Below are 18,522 nucleotides of genomic sequence, written 5' to 3'. Positions count from 1 at the left end.
TATTAGCTCTGCCATACATAAGGCTACCAAATTTATACTAGCCCTGCCAGAAGCTAAGGCTACCAAATTTTAAACTATACCTTCACAGACAAAGGTGTCATAGTTTCTGTATCCTGCAGTAAACGGCGTTGTCAGGTACCAACAGGAGTTCCTGTCATTGTCCCACAATGAGCGCCCAAAAGACATCTTGCAGAGTCTTCTGTGAGGACTAAAAGTGGAGTTTAAACGTAAAGTTAAAGGAGCTGACTCGCTATGACTTTCCATTTCCATTCCTATGGAAGCTGATGCCTCATGTGGAGAATGCTGACTCCTAGTAGTTCCTGTCCACATTTCTCCTGGCTGAAGAGCTGAGCCCTGAAGTCGATGCTTAGAGACTTCTCGGGTTATTCATCAGCTCTCTATATTTTTTCACACCTATTTACCTGCTCAGGACAGCTCTCTTCCCTGTTCCTCTTTGTGGTGGTGCTGATGCCTGAGGTTGAGGGAGCAGCCTCTTCTAACCTCTGAGTGACTGAAGGTTCTTGGTGTAGAACATGTTGCCCATTATCCTTTACATGTTACATGTTGCAAGTAGAACAAGTACATGTGGAGCATCGACAAGATGGTCACAGCAATCTCATAACCCTGCCAAAAAATGTCTCATGCTAACTGTTGTATGAGAGAAGACCAAAATTAGATCTCTCATCCTCATTTAGTGAGTAATATCCAGAGTCCTCACTGAGCCAGACGTCATAATTTATGACTTCATTGTCCGCATCTCTTTCCATTACGTGATCTTACTCAAAATTGTCATCAAGGAGTGGAAGGATACCCTCAGGTTCAGCTTCGATCTGGACTTTTCCATCCTCAACCTCAGCATCTTACTCGTCGCCTGAAGAGATGTCGACTGATCAAGATCAATAATCCTGATGAATTCGATGAGGCTACCTTCTGCAGGATGATGTCGTTTCCTCAACCTGCAAGTAAACACACTCATCTGCTATTATTAGTTCGGGGATTTTCAATCATTGGCAAGTGCTAAAGCATGCCTAAATTTCATCAGAGTAATAGTAGGAATAAAACTACTGTAAACTTGTCTGTACAAACTTGTCTACTGATGACAGTATAGGTTACAACAAAAACAGGTTTAAATGTCCAGTTCTAGATGTTACAGTGCAGGCACGCAAAGGTGTTGCATGCTTCAGCAGCGCTGCTCGTCATTAATGTATAAAACTTTTGTAGCTGTCCCTGAAAGAAGACAAAGACGTAACTTCATGATACATATCTGTGGTGCTGATTTAAAACACATTTTACCTGAAACATTGGCAAGCAAATGTAAAAATTGCTCTGATAATGCGAGGTTATTTATGTGACTTAAAAAGCGTTTGCTTATCCACCTTTGTTCTCTCAACAGCACCAAGAACATAAGCTAATCACTAGAGAATATTAGCTTATTTTAGCTTTTTAGCTAATTCTAGCCACAAGTCAGGTGATACATCACTTGTTGGCAGCCAAGGAGCTGATGTACTTTATTAGTTTCCTATTTTGGTTGAATTCAGCGTCACTGTGTGTTTATAGTACAGCACAGTTCCACTGAGCAACAATGATGTTGGAGGTAAATGTCTATAAATATATACCTGACTGTCATTTTTTCTGTAGGAAATAGGGATGAGTAAAGCTACCATGGTGATAAAAACTAATATTTGACTGAATGGGACTTTAATCCAGTGACTGAGTCCACATCCCTCTGACAGAAATGAACATTAAACTTGTTTCTGTAACCTGGTTGTTTTCTTAGCCAGTTTTTGTCTCTGATGCAGATTGTTTGGGGATTTTTGTTGTTGTTTTGTTATGTTTTTTGAAGAAACTGCTTTTCAGATACATTTTTTTTCTGTGCACTCTGGCATTCTTCCTGCTGCTGCCATTAAATGGCATGCCGTTGGGCAAAAGTGTGCCACTTTCAGCAGCAGTGAGGGCGACCTGTCATGTCATATGTTTAGTCCACCAATGATTTCTCAAGTTTCATAGGATCTTCTCACTCTCCTGTTAGTTCTACGATATTTATGTTTTCTCTGCACTTTCAACACTGGCTGAACTGATGGTTACACACTCACTCATCCTTTATGTATGAGCAATGAACGTGTAAGGAAAGAAAAACAAGATTTGGAAGCACTGTGTTGCTTGGATTATATTTTTATTGTCTATTATTATATTACTATTGGCCTATGAATGTGTAAGCATTTGCGCTATAGTGGGCTTCAAGTAGCAGTGCTAAAAAGATGGACGATGGATACCTTGCAATTCTACCCCTCCGGGAAATGCAGATGTTGTAATGTTTCCAATTTAAGAGAATATGAACGCTTCTTGTTTGTTATTCCCACTCCCTGCCAGTTGGTGGCGGTAAAGCACCATTTCGTTTTAGCCATCAAAAAGAACAAGTGGTTTCTGTAGTTGTTCATGTAAAAAAAGGGACGGGCGGATATAGTAGAAAGAAAAATGAATGAATTTGTTTCACTAATTCTCTTTACAGGTTATAAAATTTACAACTGCCACTTAAAATGTGCAAACCTTCATCTGCAGCGATGATGCGGTTGTGTTCTGATAATCCATCCTACCTGACAAACCATCCTATCCATTGCTTCTGCGCATGAGCTGCGCATGCGCACAACACCGGAATTTTCAGGGATATCGTCCGCCTGTAATTTCATGCTACGTTTTTGATATTTGGAAAATAGGTAAGTATTGATACTTTATTGCCGTGGATACTTGATTTTTTTAAGCCATTGTGAATGTTTGTTAATTTTAAAGTGAACGTGCTGTCTGCGTTTTCCACAAAATTATCGAATTTGCAGCTTCGATTAAGTCTAGTTTCAAGTCATGATTTAAGCTTGTACACATATGATGTTATCTAGAAAGTTAGAAAGTTTGCAGTGCATTCTTGCTGAGTGATAAGACCGTTATATTCTGTTAAGTCTGCTTAGGTAATGTGGTTATTTAATAGGTTAAATTGTATGCATTGTTTGCTGCACATATTGAAGCTCAAAAGAAAATGTCTGTTTACGTTTGTAGATATGGAGAAGAAATGGGAAGAGATATACTCGTTACTTTCTGCTGGGTCCTACCCTTCAGAATATGACAAGGCTCAGAGGCAAAACCTCAGAAGATATGCCTCAAAATTCAAACTGAATGGTCAGTAATTTTTTGTTAATATTAACAAATCACATATTTGGTTAAATACATTGTAAATAATTTTTTTTCTGTAGATGGAGAACTCTTTTTTGGAACCAGAAGAGTACTTAAAACCATGGACGATGCCAGGAGGATCTTTCATGAGTTTCATTCATGTCCAATAGGAGGACACACTGGCATACAGAAAACGCTAGCAGCAGTGTGTTCCGGATTTTACTGGTTTAGTATGACGGTTGACATTAAAAATTGGGTATGTATTAACTGTTTGTGTTGTAGTTAAATAGTGTTTAAAATCAGCAATTTTTTTTATTAGCAACTAAAAGACAAACAGTACATTAGCAAAATAGAAATAAATATGTTTAAGTAATTACATTACATTAATAACCTGTAGACCTGGCAGAGATTTTAAGACATCCATATCAAGTACTGTTGCTAGATTGATTGATTTTCAGAGAAAACGCCATTAAGTAATTTTATTACATAAGAATAAAAACTCATACTTTATAAATATTTTATCTTAAAGATTCTGGAATGTGACCAGTGTCAAAAAGATGGGAACCCACTGGCTGCTGTGCAGCCATTGCAGTGTATTAAGGTAAATAATATGCCCCTTTTCCACTATAGTACTGTATACTTTATATAGGTAAAAGTTCATAGATGACATTATAAGTCTGTGTGACTAAAATGTGTTAGAACCTAAAGCTAGGTATATAATTGTTCAAGTAACCCTGACATTTGTCAGCATGCAGTCTCAAATGTCTTATTTTGTACAGATGTACAAGTGGCACTTAAAATGCACTCTATATCCAATAGTTGCATCACTTTCTGACCATTATGAAGTTTTTTTGACTCATTAAAGCTAGATCAAACCTTGACCAGTGAATGAAAAATAAATTGATGTCCAAATGAACAGTGCACCCATTTTGCAGTGTGACTGTGAACAAGCAAAACATGTAGATTCAAATTCAAAGACGATACGGGTCGCCACATCCGGATGTAATTATATATATCACTGTTTTCAAATAATATGCACTGATAATAGTTAAGGTAATTTTGGTATTGGACGAACTTTTGCTGAATCTTGAAAACCTGTACATGTTCAGAGGCCGCGTAGTGGAACCAACGAGGGAGGAAGACAAAAGAAATTTGTCTCGTAGTACGGACCGAAAAATGGCAGCGCAGGAGAAGTTCTTTGCAGGTAAACAGAGATTTTTGAAACGGTAAAGTGTGTGTGAGGGAGGGAGGCCAAAAGGGTTTATAGACCTTAAAGCTTAGTGTCCTGCTGCAGTCTGTGGTCTTTTACCACTCTTATATGATCTTCACTCTGAGTTAAATAACTTGTTTAAAAATGTATTTCTTCCCATCTTCCCAAGATGAATAATAATAATAATGAACTACCAGAACAGAGATCACAAAGTACTTTGGCAAACAGACAAAAGGAATACTCACAGGGAACAATTTAAACAAATAGACGATGCCTGCACACAGATAATTAAAAAAGAAAAAAACAATTAAAACTGTAAATAAATCAATGAAAGGTTAGATGCAGGCAATAAGAAAGGTAACTGAAATATAATAACAAGAAGATAAAAGATAAAATGGAATCATGTGAAAACAAGTCTGTAAAATGTGTTTTACATGTGATTTGATGGCAGTAACTAAATCTGTGAGCCTTTTTATCCTCAGGCTGGTCTTTCCAAAGTTAATATTGAAAGAGCTGTCACTCCTTAGGATGTTTTAAAACAAATATTAAAAAACATGTTGCACAGGAATTCCCAAAAACCAGTATAAACCCGACGCTGGACCTGGTGATGTCATGTGTTTTAAACACTACAGTGCAGAAGAGGTAGGTGAGACACACACACACACACACACACACACACACACACACACACACACACACACACGTCAAGCAGACTCAGGGATAGAAAACCAAAGTGGGCAAATAATTGGAATTTGATGTAATTATTTCTTGTTTGTTATTAAAGTGGGACATTAATAATGGCATGCTCCAGGACACACTGTTTCAAAATCCAATTAACTGCACAGTACAACCTAAACTGCTTTATCTATGCAGATGTTTTTAGTCGTCTTAGTTTGATATTGGAAAAAATCATAATGTCAGCTGTACATTTTTGCTCCGGGGCCACTCAGGAGGTTAATACAATCACATGCTGACCTAACTCTGTTTGTGTCATGGTTTTGACTGCACAATTAGAGTTGTGTGAGGCTGTGTGGAGCTCGGTGTTCCTGTGTGCAGGTGCTGATGGGGAGGACGATGGAGGACTGGTTGAGGTTTTCAGTCTGCTACTGGCACTCTTTCTGTGGACCGGGTAATGTTGCGATTTAGCCAACACTCGTGCAAGTCATTAAACAGTCTGAGGGTCGATGGTTACAAATGTGTCCTGCAGGCTTTGACTCATGCACACATAAACAGTTTTACTTTTCTCAGATCAGCACATCTCCTTTGTAATATTGCCTTGTTTTCTGTTTGGTAGGTGCCGGTCCTTTTGGAGTTCCAACCCACCACCGGCTCTGGAATAAAGGGTCTCCTATGAAATCAGCCAGGAAGCGACTCTGTGCAGCCTTTGAGTTTTTCACCAAGCTTGGAGTGAGGCTTTTAATATCTCAGAGCTGACCAGATCACAGTATAATTCCTCATTGACGTCTGTTTGTTTTCACAGGTAAAATATTACACTTTCCATGACAGGTAAGAAAGCTGAAGTTATCTTGATTTCACCCTGACCTGACAAAGTTCTGGAGGAATGTAGAAGAACATAATGTACCATGTTTATGGGGTGCATATAGTTATACATTGAATTCATGAAAATAGCCAGTGCAGTCTGGGCTGTAGTTTTCTTCAGATATACTTAGAACTACCAGGATGCTTTGATTAGGCTCAAAATATGGTTGGAACTTCATCCATGTCACAATTATGGACAGACACAAACTCAGCTCTTACATGGCGTGGACATCTGAGTTTGGGAATGCGATAACTTGAGAATGAGGTAAGATAGGATTTTCACATTCATTCCAAAGCTGCATCTACTAACAATCAGAAGAGTTTCAGTCTCGGTGGCCTTGAATTCAAGGTCAGAGGTCTGGTTTTCTCAAAATGACCTAACATTATCTAATTTATACTGTAGGTGCATCTACGATGAGGCTGAGGAGTAGCACTGGCAGCCACCAGTATTTTTGTAGACCTGCTTCTGCACACTACCATCATGATTTTAAAATGAAAAGGTCCTGATGTGACTAAAGTGCAGACTTTCAGTTTTAATTGAAGGGTTTTAACAAAAGTATTGCATTAACTATATGAGGATTACGAACATTTTTATCCACATTCCCTCATTATCTACAGTATAATCACCTCATATGCTTTTATTTCTACATGTTTTCTGCGACAATTTTATGTATAATTGTACGGTCTGGGAGATAAGAGGGTATTTTCACTCAGTGGTAATAGTATCTGTATACTGTATTATTCTGGTGCTCTGAAATTGAGTGCTTAGCCCTGTGCCCCCGACAGAGACATTGCCCCTGAGGGCTCCACGCTGGAGGAGTCCAACCACAATCTGGATGAAATAACAGACCTGGCTCTCAAGCTACAGAACCAGACTGGAGTGAAGTTGCTGTGGATCACCTGTAACCTCTTTACTCACTTAAGGTTAACACTGTAATCATACCTTAAACCTCACTTTTTTCTTTTTTTGTTAAACCTGAGTTTCAGGAGCACAGAAAGTTATGAATGGTTCAGTCAGTTATGCAGATTTCTGTCTATAAACATCGTAGTACAGGTACATGAATGGTGCAGCCACTAACCCTGACTGCCATGTGCTGGCCTATGCTGGTGCTCAGGTGAAAAAAAAGTCTGGAAATCGCCAAGAAGCTGGGTGCAGAAAACTTTGGTATGATGGATTTGATGGTTACGATCTTGTAATGTTGTGACTCTTCTGTGTAAGTAGCGCTTTAATCGGCACATTTTTGGCTTTTTAGTTTTTTGGGGAGGAAGAGGTTTCCACTCCATCCATAACACTGATGTTGCTGTTGAACTCAATCACATGGCCATCTTCTTCAAAATGGCTGTCAGTAAGTGTGCACGTGAACAGCAGACAGGCTTTGAGTTTTGAGTTTGTCAGCTGTGTCTGTTCTGTTTCATGTCTGCGTGTTTGTCTGCAGACTACAAAGAGAAGATTGGGTTGAGTTGTCAGTTTCTGATTGCGCCCCAACAAAAGGAGCCCAGCAAACACCAGTATGATTACGGTGAGGCTTCCAAAACTCATCATAAAGTAACCTAAGCCAATACGCTTCTTCAGTGTTGCATCTTATGTCTGTTGTTTTCTGTAGATGCAATGAGTCTTATAGGATTCCTAAAGCATTTTGGTTTGGACAGTGACTTTAAGTTAAAAATTGAGCCCAACCACACCACTCTATAGGAGGACACGATATTGTCATGGCATCTGCGTGAGTCACTCTCTTGTAAAGTAACCGAAGTCTAACTTTGTAGCATGTTCATGCTTTTTGTTTGTTTTGTTTTTTTAATCATTCTTGCTTGCTGGTGCACAGTTTTGGGATGCTGGGATCGATTGACTCCAACACAGGCTATCCTTACCTGGGGTGGGACACAGATCAGTGCCCCCTGGACATCAGGAACACCACCTTGGTCATGAAAGTAAGCTAACTAAATATATAACGGTTTATTTAAAGTGATGTTAGTCAATATAAGTTAAGTTTGCTATATTTTAGGTGAAATTTACAAGATTTGGTAAACTGCAGCAGTTGGAATGATTAAATAGGTGGTTACACTTTCTTGATGCCTCGCATGTACAACAATATACAACAAATATAAATCCAGCGATCACTCTTCCTTTAGAGGTAGTGTAGGTTGGTTGGGGTCCAGTAAAAATATGTATTACTATTAGCTGAGTCCTCTGTTCACTAGCTAGCTGCTGACTGGAAATTTCTGTCAGGCAGGCACTTTTCTTCCTTCCTCATTAGGAAAGTGTAGAAAAAGTCTTTAGCAGCTAAGTGCTGTGGCATGTTTATTGTTAGCTAGGTAGTTGCTAGCTTTATAATCTGATTTGTGCTTGGGAGATGGCATACAGTAATGCTCATCAAAAGAATTGGTCTGCCTGCCTCTGATAAAATGAAATTCTAAGTAAATGTTGCAGACTGGACAGAAGATGACAGTAATTTGAGAGCTTATTAGGTTGGTTGTTGATTTGGCTACTTGGAGCAGTAGCCAGTGTTTTTTTTGATTTTTTTTTTATCTCTTCCAGTGTTGCCTGGCTACAAGTGAATATCTGATGATTGCAATCCATATTGACCGTTTAGTGTGAAACTAAAGCCTACTCAAAGATGATTGGTCAACAGAACTCTGGTCACTTACAATAGTATATTATTAGAAAATGACCAGAAAGCTTCCAGTACCAGAGATTATCTAGTGCAGTCTGTGTTGAAGCTTGGCATGTGCATTACTGGCAGTGAGCCTTTTTCAGATAATACATTACTGGACAACAAGCCAATACTTAACATTAGCTATGCATTGCTGGGTCCCCACAATATGACATGTACTCTTTATGTCTAAATCTATGTGAGCTCAAAACAATAAAAATTCTAAAACTGCACTTTATGAGTTACTATGGCTAGTTTAGATGAATCAATCATTAATCTAGCATCTGTTAGAATGATGCTAGATTAGATTAAAACAAAGCTTGGCTTGGATGAATTGGATGAAAAAGGATGAATTTTTAGATCAATGGTTTCACTGTTAATAACATTAGATGAGAGATAATCGAACTTCCTCGTTCCTCTGTGTGTCCAGGTGATTGTTGAACAAGGCGGACTGCATCCAGGAGGATTGAACTTTGTTGCAAAGGCGCACATAGAGTCCACTGACCTCGAGGACCTGTTCATTAGTCACATCAGAGTCATGGACGCCTTTGCAAGAGGACTCAGGAACGCCGTTCACATCATTGAGGATCGGGTTATTGCCAGTATGATGCAGGTATGTGTGCAGCTACTTGAGTGTAAAGTATACGTTAATAATATTAATAGGAAAATGCAAGTTATGTGTAATGTTAAACAGGAGCAGTACTCAAGCTTTAGTCACGGCCTCGGACAGAAGGTGGAGAATGGTACTGCCACCTTAGAGGAGATGGAGGTAAGACTCAGCTTGAGCTTATATTTAAACTGGAGTTTATATTTGTAGCAACTCTACATGATGTGTCTTTTTGTTATTTCAGGATTTCATCAAGCAGAACGGTGAGCCAGAAGTAACATCAGGGAAGCAAGAAAAGTATGAGTCCGTCTTTAACCACTACATATGATCAAAACACCTCTGCATATGCAGCATTGGCCGTCAGGTGATGCCTTACTTGTGGGAAAGCCCACTCATTTTCAACACTGTACTTTATTTAGTCCTGTCATGCATTTGTAGTCACGCAAACTTTTGAAGTGACACTTAAATTCAATAAAAATGTTGTCAATATGTGCTTGAGGAGTTGTTGGCATGCGTTATTATTGTCATACACTGTTATTTCATGGTTTCTATAGCACAGTATGTACCTGGTGAATTTACATTGCTCAGATATATTAATCATTGACTAACAATTTAGTCATTTTCTAGATTCAACACTAGTGGAAGTAATATTCAGAGCGTTTAATCACATAAAAATACTAAAATCACACAATAAAAGTATTCATAAGTCTATAAAAACAAAGGCCCCTTTCAGAGCTGAAGCTAACAGCATAAATACCTCTTACCTGTTATGTGTTGGTGTAGTTTATGGACTGATCTAGTAGTTAGTTTCTTGATTAGTTTGAAATATTTAAGAAAAAAGGAGTGAAATAGACACTATTATTAGTCCCAAGTAACACCTTCAGACAGTTACAAGGACATGTTTTAATTAGCAGTGTTTAAAAAAACACTTCTAGTGAGAAATGCAGCAAATGATTTAGAGGCTGGAGTTATAAAATACTGCGCATTTCTGCATGAAAACAGACTTTAATAAAGATCTAATCTAACATATGCAGGCTGACTTAGGTGTTTACATGTGAGCTGAAGGCATTTTAACTCAGACTGTGTTGTTTAAATGTATTAGAACATCACACTTTGTAACTCTTCATATATTTTTTCTATATAATTTGAACTCTTACAGACTGAAGCAGCTTTTTAATCCTACCCAAACAAACACGACTCATTATCACAGCTTCTCCAGCTGTGTGATATCGTCGATTTGATTGATCGATTGATTGGATGTGTATTACGTAAACAGCGCTGACAGCGCTGTCTTCAGTAAGAGCTCTCACTCTGCACCTTTTCCCGGATAACAGGGCGTGTGATTCAGGGTTTAAACCTGGACTGTGAAGTGCCGCTTTGACGTGAAGACGGTCGACGTTAAAAGTCTCACTATGGTGTGTTTTAGTCCAGGCTAGTTATATTTGTGATTTACTCCGTACTGGCGGCTTTTCTTATCTGCTCGGGTCAGAGCGCGTGGGCAGCGGTTATGAGTGACGCGGAGCAGGACTCCTGTCCCACATGAACACTCTTTGCTCCCACTCAGCCTCTGAACTGTAGAAAAGAAAGAAAGCGCACCTTTTCCACTGACATCAAATCATACTACCATCCTACTGGACCGCCGTCCAATCAGCAGGCCAGAAGAGGCCCGGTGCCGGCGTGATCAACCAATCAGCTCGTAGCGTGAGCTCTGCTCACCATCACGTCTGTCCTGATTGGAGGGCTGAGCAATGGGAGCGGCGGAATGTGAAAGCAGCCAATCGAAAGTGGTCCGTGTTTGTCATTGTCATAAAATATTCAGCAGCATCACTCCGGCTGTCTGTGACCCGGTGACCATGACTTACAAAGATACCTGCTGGCTCCGGGCTCACTAATTTACTCCAGAGGAACCTAAAAAAAAAATACAATACAACAATTATTATTTGAACCTTTTTGTCAGCCTAAAACTTTTTTTTTCTTCTTCCTACTTTTGAACTTTAGCCTTAATTTACTTTTTTGTAAATCAAAAAAAAAAAAAAAGATGTGGACTTTCCTTGGAATAGCAAGCTTTACGTACCTTTATAAGAAGTCCAACATGGTGTTGAGTTTTGCTCAGAGAGACCTTGCGATGGTTGCAGCCTTATTCTTCACAGCCGGGCTGCTGCTCTCCTATATCGCCTATTTTCACGGCCAGAAGCTCCGAGTCTCTCGGGTGCTTAATTTCTTCCTGAGCAGCCTGTCTTTGTTACCTGTTATCAACCACTTAATCCCCCAAACTGCAACGCCGAGGAGCGAGAAAACAGAGAAGAGCTGCAAGAAGGTAAGACACCTCAGCTGGACTCCTCCAGGTTTAATTATGGGAACAAAGGGACACACGGGGTGATAACAGTCAGAAAACTAGATTCATTTTCTATTCAGGTCAACTTATGTTTTATAGAGAGAGTAAAAAAAATAATCACAGAGATTTAACACAAAGTCGGTTAAACTTGCTTTGGTACTCATGAAGAAGATCAGCAGGTGCCGGATAGGGAATAATCCACCCCCCACCCCACCCAAAATAGAAGAGTTTAAAGGTGGTGGCCCAAACCACTTCTCTTCTTCCTCTCCAGACTTGTTTGTTGCTAGTGTAATTATCACTGCTGGCGGAATGATAGTGAGGTTGCACAGGTAGCCCAGAACCTTCAGGATGGCAAATTCATACGTGCCTCTACAAAAAGGTTCGCTGTGTCCCCCAGAACAGCCTCAAGAGTGTGGATGAGGTACCAGGAGACAGCCGCTGTTGGGAGACTTTTGGCCTGAGTTTGAATCCAGCCCTCACTGGAAGTTTTGAAGTGTGTCCGGTCAGAGCTTATATGACTGTTTTACACCTACATTGAAAGTGTGGTTGTTCTTAGGGCCGGAGAACAAGGAACAGAGTGGAAACGGGCTCCTCTGCCTCACTCGGTGCCTCAGCATCTGGCTCACCTGGGGATCGGGACCCGGATGTGGTGATAGTTGGGGCAGGGGTTTTGGGCTCGGCGATGGCGGCCGTCCTGGCCCGGGATGGCAGGAGTGTTACGGTGGTGGAGAGGGACCTGAAGGAGCCGGACAGGATAGTGGGGGAGCTGCTGCAGCCTGGAGGATATAAAGCACTCAGAGAGCTCGGACTGGAAGGTCGGTTACTTCACAAGCACTCACCTGTATGACAGTTCAAGCCTTTCGCCTCGGAAACTATTTTTCAAAAGCAATGAGGTCAAAAGCCGATTATTATTTCTTTCTTTGTGGCTTTAAAATATTTATCATGCCCGTCATATATTTTTGCTTTGCTGTGTTCCCTGAGCGGGCCTCACTGAAAGGTGATATCGCGTATTTCCATACACCTATTAGAATTAAGCAGTAAAATTATGGTAAAGTTAAGTGAAGATAAAGTTTCACGTTATCATAAAATGTTTCATTTCTTAACCTCCTAAGACCCGAACTCTTCCATGACATGCATTTTTAATTTCTCTTTGATATTTGGGCTGATTGGGACCTGATGAATGTAAAAACAAAGAATTATCAGATTTTTTTAAAACTAAATTTTTGTTTCTAAGATAAATGAGAGCCACATATGAGGATATTTTCTTAAAACTTCGATAGAACAGTAGTATAATGTCCTTGTAAGTGGATATCAGGCCCTTGTAAACAAAAATTGAGTATTTTTGAACCAAAATGTGATGTCCTCATAGGGTCCTAGGAGGTTAAAGAAAAGAAAAACAAAGCATAACATGGTTCCAACACCAATACTAGCGCTGATACTAGCGATATTTGGCTCGATCCTCCCACCTTTTAGAGAATAATAAAACTGTTAAAAGACAGAAGAAGATAAAGGAAAAAAAAAACTTTTCATATTTCCCATTTGATCTTCATTTAGTCGTTTTTTCAGCATTCAGCATGATGTTGGCTGGTTACTTTTTGCTGGGGGTCCGTCTAACTTTGTGTTTGGGGCTCCATCTTGCTGTAAATGATACTGTTAGAAACTTAAAGCTGCGGCAGATATTTAGAAAAAGCTGCTGCTTTCCCCTCTCTGTTCTAAACGCACTAGTGTAGAGTATGCATACATGATATGAACTTTTATTAATAAATATAATCCAGCAGCTCCCTCAAAGCTTTATGAAATTATACTTGGAGCAATACTTCTAGATCTCGATGTCACTCTTTAAGGACATCAAATGTATCCTGTCAGTAACTTTGGACTTTCAGTGCGCACCAGTCATTTCAACCTGATCCTGTGTTATTTGACCCACCGTAGCCACTTTTAACCTTTGCGCCGAGTCATCTGTGGACTAAATAAATAGCGAATATGCGATGTGTAATAGTTATCTGTTTCTGTGTTCGGCTTCAGGTTCAGTGGAGGGTCTGGATGCTCATCTGGTGCACGGCTATGTGATCCACGACATAGACAGTGGCGCCGAGGTGGAGATCCCCTACCCAGAGCAGGAGAAAAACATCCACTGTGGCCGAGCTTTTCATCACGGCCGATTCATCATGGGCCTGAGGAGAGCCGCCATGGCCGAGCCAAAGTAAGCAGAGTCACGAATAAGAAAGATTTTAGGTGCCAAGTGGCCGATATGAACAGAAGAATATAGGACCTGCTCTTCTGTCCTACATGATTGCTCTGAGTAATAATAAGAATCTTGGTTTACTCACTGTATGTCTTTATACACAATGACAGACTTTCAGTTAGAGAGATTTAACATTCAGCTAAATCAGAGACACATATTGCGCTTAAGGAGTCAGTCTTTACTTTTCTATGATCTCTCTGCTCTGTGGGCAGGAAAGTCCAGACGTTTCTAACTGTCTAATTGCGCCCCCTAGTGTCACATTCTTAGAAGGCACCGTGACCAGTTTGCAGGAAGAGGACGGCTGCGTAACTGGAGTCCAGTACAAGGATAAAGAAACTGGAGACATCAAGGTGAGAAGAGGGAGCTCAGTGGTACCAGCAGAACTGTTAGACACCGCCTCGTGTTTCCCTCTTGCCTCGCTGAAAGAAATACCGTATTTACATCAGAGGGTGTGTGATGACTGTGTGTCCCGCAGGAGGTCCACGCGGCTTTGACTGTGGTGGCCGACGGCTGCTTCTCCAAATTCAGAAAGAGCTTGGTGTCCGGGAAGGCTCGCATCTCCTCTCACTTTGTTGGATGCCTGATGAAGGTACGTGGAGCTCAGGCTGAAAGAGTGACGCGCTGAAATGTGTTCTGTTACTGATGAATCCTATTCATTTTTTTCCCCAAGAGTATATTTTTCAATTTTAAAACAAGAATTACAAATCACACAAAGGTGCACAAAACTAGAAGAAGATGAAAAGCAGTCTGCAACCAGCTGTAAGAAACTGTTGTGACTGCCTTTCCATTAGAGCTCCCACAGAAAACTGAAAACAACGTCCCAGAACTGTAAAACTCATAACCAAAATTTTTAGGGGTGTAGGGTGGGGTCATGTTGGCAATCCATGAAAATATGGCATACATCCTCCCAAGGTCTTCAAGGTCAGCCCAATGATTTATTGGTTGAAAATCAATGCAAAGCCTTATTACTTCAAATCTTTTACATTTCATACCTGCCTTTCTTTCAAGTTCACCACAAAATATGTTATATTTTTAAAGACTGTATAGTAAAGAGAAATACCTAGTTAGTTAGCATTAATATGTAGTATAATAATAATATATGATAAACAATAATAATAATGAATCCACCACTTTTCTCTGCAGGACTGTCCGCAGTTTAAGGCAAACCACGCTGAGCTGGTCCTGGCCAATCCCAGCCCAGTGCTCATCTACCAGATCTCCTCCTCTCAAACCAGAGTTCTCGTGGATATCAGGGGGGAGATGCCTCGTAACCTGCCAGAGTACATGGCTGAGAAAATCTACCCACAGCTGCCAGGTGAATGATAAAGAATTTATTTATTCTTGAAGGGTTGTGTCTTTGTGTGACAATCCCTGATAAGCAGAGAGAGAAGAGAGAAAAAAACACTGCTGAGTGACAAATGAAGGTTATGTGGAGATCAGAACAGTCAGACCGTGGTGCCAGAAGCAGGAAACCATTCAGAGTGCTGCTGGTGAGGAGAAGGTGCGCACCTCCCAGGAAGCTGCAGTCGACAGAACTGACATTCATGGTGTGCTCTGCTATTCAGCTGAAATATCAAAGCCACAGTATTAAAGCAGCCACCCCAGTAACCTTGACACAGGTCCAGCTGGAATGCTGGAGTCAGGCTCACTGATGAATTGATAAATGTACATTCAGAAACCAAAAAAAAGCTTTTTCTTTTTTTCCCCTGTGCATGTGCGCAGCGTGCACCTTTGGGCTTTCATCCACAGAGCTGGCTCACTGACCGACCTCCTGCCTTCTCCCTTTCTCTCCTTCCTTCAGAGCATCTAAAGGAGCCTTTCATGATGGCGCTACAGAACGATCGACTCAGGTCCATGCCTGCCAGCTTCCTACCGCCCTCCCCTGTCAACAAGCCAGGTACTGAAGTCTTATTGACTGACTGATTTCTGCTGGAGGTGGCCCGAGGTGTGTTTGTGATTTTGTGATTATGTATGTTTCCGTGTAAGGTGAAAGAAACAAAAGAAAAGAGCTCTTTGGACTAATTAACAGTTCATTTGTATTTGAGGTAAATAAGGATTTTATTGACCTTTTAGGAAACAAGTAGAATCCAGGGTAAGAAAGGCTTAACTTAGAGAAACCATTTTTTTGGAATGCGTCAAAGAGAGACAAGTATAACTCTTAAAGATGTGCTTCGCTTCCAGCTGAGATGTTTGCTAAAGTGCCGAAAATTAAAAAGACCATCTGGAGATAAGATTCGAGACAAACAGCTGTGTGTTGTTCGCAGGCGTGCTCCTCCTGGGTGACGCTTACAACATGAGGCACCCTCTGACGGGAGGAGGGATGAGTGTTGCTCTTAATGACGTTCGCATCTGGAGGAGTCTGCTGAAGAGCATTACCGATCTATATGACGACAGGGCCGTGCTGCAGGTGAGCACACATTTGCTTGCTGTAACTAGAACACCTTTCCCCAAATTCAAAGGATTATTAAAAACAAAACAAAACTGTATAGTGTAAAAATAACAGAAAGCACATTCATTGATTTGTTTTTTTCTAAGTCACATTTTGTGTGACTGCAAGCCGCAGCTATATTTATGCTGTCAGATTTTCTGTGTCCTTTTATTTCCTCTGCTGTTGGTAAGAAGCTGCAGCCCAATGTGTGCAATATCACACTTTTTTTTCCCCTCCTCTTCTCAACAGGCAAAGAAAAAATTCCACTGGGAACGCAAGTCATCACATTCTTTTGTGGTGAATGTGTTGGCCCAGGCGCTGTATGAGTTGTTTGCAGCCACTGACAGTGAGTGTCTGCCTGCCTCCGTCTAATGGCACATGAAAAGCACTGATGGAAGATAATAAATGTTGGCTTTTAGTACTAAATTCAAAATCTGCATTAATTTTACTTTGGATTCTCATCCATGTTTTTCCTGTTATTCAGATTCTCTTCATGAGCTGAGAAAGGCCTGCTTCCAGTACTTTAAGCTCGGTGGAGAGTGCGTTGCTGGGCCTATTGGACTCCTCTCAGTGTAAGTGCTAAACGCTTTCCTCCACAGCAAACCAAACTGAACAGAAGAGTTTGACATTTGCGGAAGTTTACCTGGTTGCCTTCACTATCCCTATTCAGTATAGGAATAGTGAGACTTGTGACATGTGACATTACAACAGGTACACTGCTAGCTTAGCCTAGCATAAAAGCTTGTTTCTGCTGTCAGATCCTCCAGAGCTCACACTGCATCTCTTTCAACTGCTGCTGGGAGGTAGTTAATGTCTGATCACATAAAGAGTTTCTCATGTAACACCCAGCAAGTGTTTACATATACTACACATTTATCAGTGAGCTTTAGAGGAATCTGTGTTCAGAGAGCCATGCTGGCTTTTTCCTCACTGCTTCAATTTTGTTTGTCTTTGATAATTTTCAAAATCTAAAAGCACTTTTAGATATATGATTTAGGGGGTTGTAAGTCTGACTTTTTCCCTTTTTTTGGACAGGTTGTCGCCCAAACCCCTGACCCTTATTGGACACTTTTTTGCCGTGGCGCTGTATGCAATCTACTTCAACTTCAAGTCTGAATCCTGGAGCACCAAACCCCGAGCTTTATTTAAGAGCACAGCCATCCTGTACCGAGCCTGCACAGTCATGTTTCCTCTCATCTACTCTGAAGTCAAGTACCTGGTGTACTAGCAATAAACTGCGGGAACACTTAATGGGCTCAACTGGAAGAAAAAAAGTTGACTTCCTGCTGAAGATGGCACTTTTAGCCAGAATTGTTCTCTTGATGATTTTCTACAATATTCTTCTGCCTTACTGAAGATGGTTCCACATAATGCCTTTTTCAGCTCTGCGGTAGCTTCGTTTTGTGCTCACCCACAGTCTGCCCTGTCTCCCAAGAGGACCGGGGACTACATTAGTGACAGTTATTCCTGCCAAACCTGAATTTGATGAAAATACATTGCCTCTTTTTTTGATGATGCGGTGTTTGGGTAATTTGGACAGTATTTAACGTGAGAATCATTCTGCTTCACTTGAGATCTACTGCACTGATGATGACCGTGTCCTACAGAGGATGTTGTGGAAATTGCCTGTAAATTGCACTTTAAGTGAATCTAGCGTTGTGCCTGTTTTCGCGGAGGAAAAAGTCTAAAGACTGTCAAACTTTGTCTTCTACTGTTTCCCCTTTAAACAAGACTGTTGCTTTAACCTTATTGTTGTAATGCGGGACGTTTTATAAGACATTTATGTTTCTTTACTCTGACTGTGCAGCTATTTGCCAGAAGATTATAATTTCAGAACCCAATAATGATCCCCAAACTGGTTTACTCGTGCTGGATGTCCATAAAGACCTGACACAGCACGAATGAATGCCTCGGGGGACATTTGGATTGTGTGGGACCTGAAACATCAGGAACAAGTATGAAGCATGAAGCTCAGGTATTTGTTTCCTCTGAGCTGACGGACAAGGAACTCGAGAAGATTCAGCACTGCTGTTTACCCGTGTTTGCCTGTTTTGTTGAAATAAATCAGGACACAATTTTGTCAGTGTATCATTTTTACTGCAACTTAATTTGTTTGTCATTTTTTTTTAATACTAAGATGTCTAATAACAAAAAGAGTGACTATACCAAGGACACAAATGGACACTATTAACTGTGATCAGTAGGTGGGGCTCACTCACAGCTGCAGGATCCATCGTAGCAGCACAGCACTTAATATCCATTAGAATATGATGAGGTTTTCAAAATTAAAATGGTGTCACATTTTATTTTATATATAAACTATGTATAAATATACAACTGTAGGG

The 18,522-nt window shown here is 40.5% G+C and overlaps 2 protein-coding genes across 2 annotated transcripts; both read left to right on the top strand.

The window, feature by feature from the left end:
- The first annotated feature begins 737 nt into the window (after positions 1–737).
- On the top strand, positions 738–9,658 carry LOC102306902 (xylose isomerase). Its single transcript, XM_005924243.3, is given in 21 exon segments — positions 738–962; positions 2,510–2,714; positions 3,049–3,168; positions 3,243–3,418; positions 3,692–3,763; positions 4,272–4,366; positions 4,938–5,014; positions 5,429–5,501; positions 5,667–5,779; positions 5,853–5,878; positions 6,698–6,835; positions 6,966–7,029; positions 7,031–7,076; positions 7,165–7,257; positions 7,348–7,431; positions 7,516–7,599; positions 7,602–7,632; positions 7,735–7,840; positions 8,993–9,175; positions 9,257–9,331; positions 9,414–9,658. Coding segments are annotated over 17 exon segments (1,416 nt in total). The 5' UTR covers positions 738–962; positions 2,510–2,714; positions 3,049–3,168; positions 3,243–3,418; positions 3,692–3,719; the 3' UTR covers positions 9,498–9,658.
- Positions 9,659–10,976: 1,318 nt separating this feature from the next.
- On the top strand, positions 10,977–18,255 carry sqlea (squalene epoxidase a). Its single transcript, XM_005924245.2, has 11 exons — positions 10,977–11,486; positions 12,061–12,319; positions 13,530–13,707; positions 14,003–14,099; positions 14,225–14,338; positions 14,893–15,064; positions 15,551–15,646; positions 16,014–16,156; positions 16,427–16,523; positions 16,662–16,749; positions 17,213–18,255. Exons 1-11 carry the CDS (start codon positions 11,208–11,210, stop codon positions 17,403–17,405), a joined length of 1,716 nt encoding a protein of 571 aa, XP_005924307.1. The 5' UTR covers positions 10,977–11,207; the 3' UTR covers positions 17,406–18,255.
- Positions 18,256–18,522: the final 267 nt, after the last annotated feature.

Source organism: Haplochromis burtoni, unplaced genomic scaffold (assembly GCF_018398535.1).
Source record: "Haplochromis burtoni strain Fernald_Lab_line unplaced genomic scaffold, NCSU_Asbu1 Contig_76, whole genome shotgun sequence".
NCBI lineage: Eukaryota > Metazoa > Chordata > Actinopteri > Cichliformes > Cichlidae > Haplochromis > Haplochromis burtoni.
Note: the sequence above shows the minus strand (reverse complement) of the source record. Positions and strands in the feature narration are given on the sequence as shown.